The 11,295-nt window shown below is 44.7% G+C and overlaps 1 protein-coding gene across 13 annotated transcripts in view; it reads right to left on the bottom strand.

Moving 5' to 3' along the window:
* Nucleotides 1-11,295, bottom strand: part of CELF4 (CUGBP, Elav-like family member 4) — a 965,736-nt gene that overhangs the window by 182,462 nt on the left and 771,979 nt on the right. For 2 of the 13 annotated variants that reach the window (XM_018576168.1, XM_018576164.1), the window contains exon 5: nucleotides 5,318-5,334. The exons of the other annotated variants lie outside the window; for them this stretch is intronic. In XM_018576168.1, the coding sequence (XP_018431670.1) occupies nucleotides 5,318-5,334 (17 nt within the window). The remainder of the gene's footprint in view (nucleotides 1-5,317; nucleotides 5,335-11,295) is intronic. 13 annotated transcript variants of the gene reach the window in all.

Here is an 11,295-nt window from a genome sequence, read left to right as displayed (position 1 = left end):
TGGTGCTGGTGGTAAGTGACTCCATTAAGAGCTGGGCAGGGAGATGTGTAAGGTCTCTGCATCTCCCTGCCCACCTCCTAGCAACCAGGGATACTCCTGCTGGGGTTCCGACGATGTCTTGGCAACCGGTGAAGTCACTGGTTGCCAGAAGCTTGTTGGGACACCATGAAGAGCATCCCTGGTTGCTAAGAGCTGGGCAGAGAGATGTTTATGGCCCTTACACTTCTCTGTGCCAGGCTCTTAGCAACATGGGCCACTCTAGTCAAAAAGGGGGCGGCAGGTCGCCAAAAACAAATATACCGCTATCTGAGTACAGGGAGCACGGCAGAGCTGGAGAAGACTTTTATATTCGGCACATCATCGTCCGCAGTTGTCACCCCTTCGCCTCCGAGCCACTCAAAGCTGCCTGTTTGTGGTAGAATAGCACGGCTCGTCAAACATACATGCAACTTCCCATGAACGCCGCTGATCGCATCCCTGCGCACAAAAGGACAAGTTGCCCCTCCGCAGATCAATTATTTATGCCGTATGATGGTCCCCGGCATCATATCAGTAATAAAGGGCTGAATTATTGATAAAGGCTTGCGCCTTTCGATTACATTTTGGAAGCCGGCGATTAGATTTGAGGTCCCCTGCCTGCTCTCGCTCCTGATCCCAGCTGCGCCGCTTGCACAAGGAACCACAACTGCTGCAAAATCATTATGAATAAAACAATAAAGGAACCTGTAAAGTTTCTATGAAACAATTCAATCGCCGTTCAAGGTGGTGGTGGTGGGGGGGAGGGGCTGGCATAGGATATCCATATAGATGGGACCTGTATCAGTTCATCACAAACAATTTATCAATTCAACAAGCAAATTATGTTACTGGGAGCAAAGAGGGGAACTCCGCTGTGTTTTCACTGAGTACACTGTTTGAGTTTGCAACTCTACTTGAAAGGTATTTGGGATGTGGCCTTGTTTCTATTGTTATTTGCTTGCTGTTCCGTATTTTGGTAGTAATATATCACAGAAATGTACGAGCAGAAATTGCTTACATTAATTAAATTAAGTCAATAAATTCTCCAGGTGGCAAGCAGCCCAATAATAACAACTTACAGGCTTGCAAACAAATATAAATATAATGTTATTGCAGCTTGCAACAATATCCACCATCCACACCTCCCACCGGGCTCCACTTCCCTATTACCTGATTGGTTGAGCCCCTTGCCTGGTTTGGCCCCACCATATCTGCCTAGAAGGTTCTCCACCTTGAGTCCCATCAATGTGATGGAGATAAAGCAGCTACCTTATACCCATCTACATCTAAGCCCATTAAAGTTAATCTAAAATAATAAAAATGTTAATGAAAGTCCATATTTAGGTGCTTCCTGTATATTGGGTGCCAACTGTCTCCCGAACCTGCTTCTGTGTAGTCACTCTGTCACTTGCATCCTTTGTGGAGAATAAACACGACCATGTTGACACACATTGCACAGGCGTGATCCACTGTTGTCATCATCAGGAGGCCTGGCCAAAGCAATGGTGTGCAGCTGCGGATGGAGCATGTGCATGTAGACAGAAAGTAGTTAAAAAAGCCTGGAGATCAGCAGCACTGATAAGCAAAACAAGATGAAAAAAGGTTTAGAGCTACTTTAAAGTGGACCTGAACTCAAAAAGTGAAGATTTACTATACTGAACGGAACACCAAAACATTTACATTTTAAGCATTACCCTGAGAAATGTAAATCTTGTTTGGAATTCCTCCTAAAAAAAGAGCAGAGCACTTCTTGTACCTTGAGCCTCATAGCTGTATATCTTCAGTGTAAGTCCATCTAGGGCATGGCTCCCTCTGATTGTTCGTCTCATCACATTTGGAGTGAGATTTAGCATTGCCACTACTGTATTGATCGCTGTTCTCCTTGCTGGAGAGGAAGTTGTACCTGATAACCTGCAGTGCAAGGATTCTTTAATTCTGTGCTCCCTCCACCTCTCCCGCTGCTTCTTAAATTTTCGTCCACCAATCATTAGATCACCAGTCATCAGGGAGCCACTAAAGCAAAGCCCTGCCTCTACCAAGATGGCCATCTTCACACAAGACACAGTGCAGGACAAGCTACGGTAGGTCAGATGCAGGGAGACCACAGGCAATACTGGCTCTTTACTTGTCATTTTTTGGGCACAGCTTCCACAATACAGGTCCTATTTAAAATATTTAATATTTAATTCAACGTCACTGATTCAACCACCGTCATACCATACACTGGTACTAACAGGTTGACCAGAAATCCCGGAAGCCAACGGCTCTTGCAGCAAGAGAGAACCAAAATTTGGACCGACCCTCAGGTCCTCTTTATTCTGAGAGCTGTAGAGGTACAGGAGGAATAACGACCACTCCTGCAGCCCCCTGGGTGCCCCATCACTGAACCTGCCGCTGAACTGCGAGAGAAAAATCACTGAAATAAATAAGAGAGATTGAAATTCTATCAAGGTCAGCATCTTAATCTCCGGCGCCGAACATACGGTAATCCTTTTGTAAGGAGTGAACTAATCTCAGCTGTTTGTACACAACCAGCAACTTGTACAGTATCAATATATTTCCCCAAGTCGAACTTTAAATCCCTCTAAAGCCTTAGACAGCGTGTGCTCCACGCAAACTGATGAGGGCTAAATTTTATCTCCTTCATCATTCTTATACACACAAAGCCCTCCTTCCAAGACATGTATAAAAAAATACACCTTTCTTGTACTTATACACACAACCCAGCTTGTTGTACTGCACCTGTATGGAGACCCCATTAAAATGCAGTTTTTTAAGTTTCAGATGGGTGCAGAAGGTTCAAAACCCAGTAATTGCTGGATTAGGTAGAAGAAAGTTGTGTCGTGGAACCAAGAGCTCCTGCAGTATGGATCACCAAATCAAAGTGATAGGTCTACTTTATTCATCGGATGCAGATCAAGGAAAATTCCCAGTATAACTGTGACTCCATGTGCTAGAAGGCCATAAGTGCCTTGGTGCCCAATGATAGAGTCCAATGGTGGAGTGCAGAAGATCAAGGAAAACTCCCTGTATAATTGGGACTCCATGTGCTAGAAGGCCAAAAGTGCCTTGGTGCCCAATGGTGGAGTGCAGGTGTCTCCAGTGAATAGTATTATTAATACTACAGCATACAAAGACATTTTAGACATTCTTGTGGGGAAGGAAGGCCCTTTTCTGTTAGCAAGACTGTACTCCTGTGTACAAAGCCAGCTCCATAAAGACATTGTTTGACAAGTTTGGTGTAGAGGTACTCGAGTATCCTGCACAGAACCCTGACTTCAACACTTTTGTCATGATTGGAACACCAGTTGACAAGCAGGTCTTCTCCTCCAACATCAGTACTTGAGCTAACAAATGTTGTTTTGGCTAAGTGGATACAAATTATATCCACAAAAGGGGTCTACTCCATGTCAATGCCCGTGTTTTTGGAATGGGATGCCCAATAATCTTTTATAGATGGTCAGGTGTTCATAAACGTTTGATCATATAGTGTACCATGTGTGGAGCTTGATTTGGTCTACATGCCCTAGCGATGGACACCTGGATATTAAGGCAGGATATACTGTAGGCAGCAACAAGCAGAGTCCACAGCATGCAGGAAAAATGCCAGAGAGGTTGTAGAAAAACAAAAATAACAATCCCGAGAGCACAGCCCACAAGAGAAGGTAGTGCTCTCTGAATAACAGTAAGAGAAGCAACTAGTCAGTGATAGTGTATTTTCGGCCATATTAACCTCGCAAAATTGCCACTTACATGTCGGTGATCCAATTTATTGTTTTCTAGAGCACCCCAGAACCTGGAGCATCTTATTATGCCAACAGTTAATTCCTAAAAAAAAGTGTGTATGATTCTGGCCCATTACACCACCTAAATTTTTCTATTGGTCCAGAACTATGATGGGCTTCCTCACAGACCAACAAGGAGACAATATGATGAAGGTCCATGCTTCGACTTCCTAGATCAAGTCACTTTTGCATTACTTAGCACCTAGGATTGGTAGCTCCTGGGACATCCCTTAAAACACTTATTTGCCTCCCCTCCTCAAAGACATAGTCACCACGTCCAGCTTGTGGGTCTCTTCTGGAACTACCACTTAGAAAATCCTAATATGGTGTCTGAGTACAGCTGTGATCCCATAACTAGACCTTGCTTCCCCTATTACTGAAATGTCTATGGCAGCCATCAACCTAATGCCTTTAAGCGACGGTGCGTGTTTAACTTCTGACAAATGATTGTGACAGTTCTGCGCTCTTTCCCCACCATGAACATACATTTTAAAAGTCACTTTTCATGCTTAAAATATGCCTGAAATATGGAGAAGCCATTAATTATTAATAGCAGCAATTAACAAAGTCAGTTGGAAACAATGAGTTGCGGTTTCATAGGGGCCTCCAGGATTGCCGAGATGAAGCAAGAGCCGACCGAGTGAATTAAAAGGAACTTCCATTCAGAACCAGCAATTTATGTTTAAGTCCGAGCAAAGCTAGAGGAAAACTAAGGTGAAATGAACATTTTCTTTAAATGTCCCGTTTGGTGGCTTTAGTACAGAGGAAGCTAGGCTGAGGTTTCTGTTGGTCTGTAGCCTTATCCATCATTCCATTAGTGGAGCTCTATGACATCGCTGCTGTGAAACATTGTCAAAGGTTGTAGTGGAGGCATATAGATTAATACTGATCAGGATGATTAAGACCCCACCCGGATCGCCCCATTATACAGTTATTTCCTTTTTGTCAGCTGAGTGCTTTTAGAATAAATGAAGTGTGTCATGTTACACCACCTTCCTTCCTTCCTTTCCTTTCTCTTCCCTTCCTACCTCCCTTCCTTTCCCTATCCTTTCCCTTCTATTCCTATGATGCCTATTATATCCAAAGATCTGTTAGCTTCTATTGCAATCCATCCTCTTTCTTAAATAAACTCTGTTTCTTTGTTTTGTCTTTCTCTCTCTTTCCTTCCTTCCATTTTGTCTTCTTATTGTCCCTGACTCCCTTCCTTCTGTCTAGGGGTCGACCAATATAGGTTTTTCAGAACCGATACTGATTATGGGCCACCTTTCAGGCCGATAAACCATATCAGGTACCAACATTCTGTATACATCCAGCTGCACCAGCAGCTGAATGTAAACAGCAGGTGGTCTACTGGGCCTCTGTCCCCCGCCCCCCAGGACCCCTGCCCCATTCATCTGCCAGTGGCAGAATTCTGCAGCTGGCAGTGCCATAGCCAGCCTGCTATTGGCTTGTTCAAATTTCAATAGCAGGCAGGCTTTTAAACCCGCATGCTGTCAAGCAGCAGAGGAGCGGACGTGAAGGAGAAGGTTCTCTCTAAGGTCTGCTTCTCTGCTGATTGACAGCAGCAGTGGGCAGTTGCAATAGCCAGCCTGCTATTGCAAGTTGAAATATCCAATTGCAGGCTGGCTATTGCACCTTCCCACTGCCTGCTGTTAATTAGCAGAGGAGTGGACCTGAGAGAGAAAGCTCCTCTGCTGATTGACAGCAGGTATTTCATCTGGGTTTTTTTTGTATTCTGACAGGGGCTGTAATGCAGTAACCCAGGTTAAAACTTGGAGCTTCCTGTAATAAATACTGGTCACTGATGCTCTCTCTTTGTGTGCAGGATGACTGGTCTTGTCTCCACCCCCTCCTGTTGTGGGTGGAGCCTGATGGCCCCTCCCACACCTCTGCTCTCTGTACAGTTTAATGTCTGGGTTTACAAAGGCATTTCGTGCACCCAAAGTGGATTTATATCCCTTGTGACTATTGAGGAATATATTTAAATGAATGGTTTTTGTGTGTGGAGTTCTGCTTTAATTGCCTTCTTTCCTTTCCTATCTCTTCTATTGTTATGATGCCCGATATATTTACAGATAGGTTAGAGTCTACTGCTATCCATCCTGTTCCTTCCGTCATTTCCTCTGTCTTTTCCCTTTAGTCCTTACTCTTTCCATAGTTGGCCATGAGCAGAACATTAATAAAAACAACAAAGGAAAAAACAGCAAGGGAAATTCTCTTTCCGCGGCACAATTTTGGCATTTAATATCCACACTGACCACTGTATACTCTCACTGAAAGAGAAAGACATCAACACAGATCAAAGGATGTCTTGTAAGTGGGAATGGAAAAAAAAAAAGGGGAAAAAAAGGAAAATCGTCTTCTCCAGTAAGATGGGAAGAGAATTAAGCTGCTCAGATCTGTTTTAAAGATATTCCGTTTGATCTTTTATTTCACTGCACTGATTATTCAAGCTGCCTTTGATGTATTTGAACCCTCTAGAACCCTATAAACACATTAAAGCATTGTGCTATTCACAGGGTAGAATGATACTCGGAAAATGTGGAAGAGGATAGCGTGTGCTGCAGAGTCTGCTGGCGAGAGATCGCACTAACCTTCAGCTCTTCCAACCTTTGTCCTTTCAAAGCTGCAGATGAAAAGTTTTGGTGTGTTGTACCTACCAGCAAGGAAAGGAACCACCAGTGGCTACTGTGACCATGTGGTGCCTTCCGGTGCTTGTGCCTAAGAAATCTGCCCCTTGACTTTTGATTTGCTATTTTGCCTCCATGTCTGCTGCTGCCAGTGGGGCAACCTTGAGTGCCATGACCTAGGAGCAGCTTCATGTGAAGGCCAAACCTACTAGTTGGGTTTTCAATGAAGACTTTTTTCTTTTGGCCATCTGCCTCCATGTCCATGGCCATCAGTGGGGCAAACTTGAGTGCTGTGACCTGGGAGCATCTTATAATGGAGGCCAAACCTACTAATTTGTCCTTTAATGAAAATGGAGGGTTTTTGTTTGGACATCTGCCTCCATATCTGCTGCCACCAGTGGGGCAAACTTGAGTGCCGTGACCTAGAAGCATCTCTTTTTGTAGGGTAAACCTACTAGCTGGGTCTCCAATGAAGACCATGGACTGTGTCCAATGAAGACCAAACACTTTATTTTAGCCATCTGCCTCCATGTCCACTAGCCACATGTGGGGCAAACTTGAGTGTCATGACCTGGGACCATCTCACTATCGAGGCTAAACCTACCAGTTGGGGTTTTCAGTGACCGAGTGCTCTTTATTCTCTGCACATGTAGGGTGTTAGTTTTACCCAATGGTGGCCAGAGGGTCAGCACTCTCCTGTGACAGCTAAGTGCTATGACTTGCAATATAAAACGTGGGTTACATAATTTTTAACTGTATGACCAAATGTTTGTGGACACCAGACCATGTGGACACTCTTCCAAATGATTGACTGATTTCTGTAATGTGTTCTGGTATTGTCTGTGTTAAGGGGCTTTGGGCTTCAGTAACTTCTAAGATCATTCAGAATTCAATGACAGTTGACTTATTTCTGGTCTGCAACTGACCTGCTTCAAGCGGATTTTGAAACCCCATAGATATGTATGGGAATGCCAAACCCATTTGAAGCAAGCAAAAGCCTATCAACACAGGCCCTAATGCTACAGCATACAAAAACATTTTAGACAACTGTGTGCTTCCATCCTTGTGGTAACAGTTTGGGGGAGGCCTTTTTCTGTTCCAGCATGACTGTGCACAAATCCAGCTCTATAAACACATGGGTTTGGTGTGGAGGAACTCAAGATTCCTAACGTCAACCCTACTGAACACCTTTGGGATGATCTGAAATCTAAATGCGAGCCAGGTTTTCCCAATCAACACCAAAACCGGACCTCACAAATACGCTTCTGGCTAAAAGTGCCCACAGACACCCTCCAAAATCTTGAGGGGAAGCCCTCTCAGAAAGGTAAAGGCTATTGTAGCCGCAAAGGGGACCCAACTCTATGGTTTTAGAATAAGATATGCAACAAGCTTAAATAGATGAGACAGTCAGGTGCGTACAAGTTTTTGGCAATATAGTGCATGTATATATATACATACACTGATCAGCCATAACTTTATGCACTATGTGAAAAAGGCAAGCCAGTGGAAGCAGTTTTATGCTTTGGCCAATGTTCTGCTGGGAAACCTTGGGTCCTGCCATTCATGCGGATGTTACTGTGACACGTACCACCGACCTCAACATTGTTACTGACCAAGTACACCCCTTCATGGAAATGGTATTCCCTGATGGCAGTGGCCTCTTTCAGCAGGATAATGCACCCTGCCACACTGCAAAAATGGTTCAAGAATGGTTTGAGGAACACAACAGCGACCTTGAGGTGTTGACTTGGCCTCCAAATTCTCCAGATCTTAATCCAATCGAGCATCTGTGAGATCTGCTGGAAAAACAAGTCCGATCCATGGAGACCCCACCCCACAACTTACAGGATTTAAAGGATCTGCTACTGACGGCTTGGTACCAGATACCACAGCATACCTTCAGAGGTCTAGTGGAGTCTATGCCTCGACGGGTCAGTGCTGTTTTGGTAGGTATTGGTGACCTACTCAATATTGGGCGGGTGGTCATAATGTTATGGCTTATCGGTGTATATATACTGTATATATTTGGGTGCTTTATATATTTTTTTTATCTGCTTAGCTGTTCAGACAGAACAAAAACCACCACTCTGCACTACAGCGTAGGTGCTTTTGGAGGAGGAAATGTACACGCACTCACAATACCAATCAGCCGAATCCTAATCACGCCACAATGCAAACCGCCCATAAAGAGAGCCGCTGTTTATTTCCTTCACATGCGAAAACTCATTTGCCTGTGATCATCTGTATTGCAGGAGTCCGCCATTCACCTTACAATAAGAGGCTAATCAAATGACATTTGCCGGTCTTTCAAGTTGTACACAGGTAGCGGCTCCACTAGGCAATCAAACTCCTTTCAAAACTCAGGCGGCAATGGAAGAGGAGGAAGACGGTTTCAATTTAATCAGGTCAGGGAGGTCTGGCTCAAGCCTGTCCAATTTGCTTTCATCTTGCAAATGAAACGCTGGGCTTGCGTTAGATGAAATAGTGATTGGTTCGCTTGCCTTTGCCCCCCACTTTTCGAGTTGATTTTACTAATCCAATTCACCGGTGACTTTCATCCTAAGAACAGCCCGCAGGCTTCGCCATGCTACATCCCTATTCATCAGAGACCATTTCTATTCCTCGTCCTCACCCCTGAAAGATTCTGCATGTGTGAGGATCGGCAAAAACTTGCTCTAGATGAATTACAAAAAAAAAGACGCATCTTTACAAACCTGTCACTCACTGGGTGTGTATCCTGCTAACCTACTCTATGGTAGTGATACATTGTAACACAAGGATGGAGGAGACAAATGGGAGGTTGAAGTAAGCCACTGCTTACTTACGGAGGAGAGAAGCGAACTTCTTTGAATGCAGCTGTGAGCTTCTCTATGATCTGATTACATGAAGCCTGTTCATTCTGAGTCACTGCTTTGTCTCAACATCTTATCAACCCAGTTAAGAAACAATTCAAAACAACTCTTTTCCTGAGGGGGTTCCCTTTTTTTATGGTTGACATCAAAATATATTTGAACCCAATTACTAAAATGTCACATAAGGTTTAATGTTATTGTCATTCCAAGCGTTGCGCTAATGCAGTTTCATTAAAGCAGTAGTAGGTAGATATTAATGTCACACATTTATGCAACAATGTAGTCATTATTACATCATTATTATTATTTAGAAGGTGGAAGAGGGAGAAGAAGCACAGGGAGCCAGTCAGCTGTGTTGCAGGAGTCATGTTATCTCTCAGCTCAACTACTGAACCTTCCTCCTCGTTGGCCAAACACTACACAGGTGATCCTCACTGCTGATGCCAGACTTATTCACCTTACCAACCACTCAGTGTTCACCATCCCGCTCTGCCAATCCCATCATTGCTGATCCCTACATCCTCTTCCACTCTCAACCAATCTCTCCACTAACTTTCACCCCCCATCCGTCTCTGCCAATACCTCTACTGGCTTTCATCCCCCACCCCTCTCTGCCAATCCCTCCACTGGCTTCCATTCTCCGTCCCTCTGTGCCAATCCCTCCACTGGCTTCCAATCCCCGACCCTCAAAGCCAATCCCTTCATTGGTTTCCATTCCCCACTTTTCTCTGCCAATCCCTCCACTGGCTTCCATTCCTCGCTCTTCTCTGCCAATCCATCTACTGGCTTCCATTCCCCACCCCTCTCTGCCAATCCATCTACTGGCTTCCATTCCTTTACCCCTCTCACCCAATCCCTTCACTGGCTTCCATTCCCTGCCCCTCTAAACCAATCCCCCTATTGGCTTCCATCCTCTTTCTGCCAATCCCTCTACTGGCTACCATTTCCCACCCCTCTCTGCCAATCCCTTCACTAGCTTCCATTTCCCACCACTCTCTGCAAATCCTTCTATTGGCTTCCATGGCTTGCCCCTATCTGCCAGGTCCTCGGCCAGAGAGTCCCAGATTCCTAAGCTCTTAGCAACCTGTGACGCTCTGGCCGGTGTCCCGCCAAGCTAACTGTTGCCACTGATTGCTGACCAACCCCTACCCCACCGCGGTCATGTGCGCTGCCAACACTGCACCATTCCCGTACAGGCTGGACAGCTGAAATGAGGGTCCCTGCAGTGAAGCAGTGCTCATATTGTGTTGCAGCACATGAGCTCTCTATAGCAGCTCGGCCTTCTTAAATAACATTACATTAATCCTTCCAAAGGAGAAAAAAACCTAAAAGCTCTCAATGTTAATAATGACTTTTCTTAGGAACGTGCAGCTAGAAGAACAAGTCGAATTAGGAAGCGCTCGCTACTGTAAAATACCGACCCTGAGGACCTTCGTCACTATAGGAACCGGCGTCAGGATACACAACCGGGAACATACTGTCTATATATTCTTAAGATTGCCTGATTAACATTTAATTATTATTGCTGGTTTGCCTTATCACAGGTCTATTTATATTAAGGATAACAGTAATAAGAAGAGACTGCATATCAAACACAATGGGCTTAATAGCTATGAGGATTATTGAAGAGAAATCAAATTTCCATTTTGCCCTGTTACAGACATGTGGTCTCTTGAAACAGGAACAAGCACGGAACTAGTAACAGCCCGCTCTTAAAGGGAAACTACAGTGACTAGTTTTTCTGTCTGTCTAAACAGCCCCGATGCTGGCGACGTACACTGTACGTCGTCAGTCACGAAGGGGTTAAAGAATAACTTTAGGAATGACAAAACTGACCCTTGCAGTGGGGATAGCCCAGCACTGCAAGGGTTAAGTAGTTGTATTGTCTAGGGCAGGGCTCAAAATTTCAAGTCCTGAGCTACTAGCCAGGCCTTAAGAGTCACTAGCCACCAGTTGCCCCACCTAACCCTTACCCTGCCCCGGCCTTAACTCCGCCCCTAAACACACCCT

The sequence above is a fragment of the Nanorana parkeri genome, unplaced genomic scaffold, assembly GCF_000935625.1.
Source record: "Nanorana parkeri isolate BGI_ZX_2015 unplaced genomic scaffold, ASM93562v1 scaffold58, whole genome shotgun sequence".
Classification (NCBI taxonomy): domain Eukaryota; kingdom Metazoa; phylum Chordata; class Amphibia; order Anura; family Dicroglossidae; genus Nanorana; species Nanorana parkeri.
The sequence above is the reverse complement of the archived record's forward strand: the minus strand, read 5'-3'. Positions and strand labels throughout refer to the sequence as shown.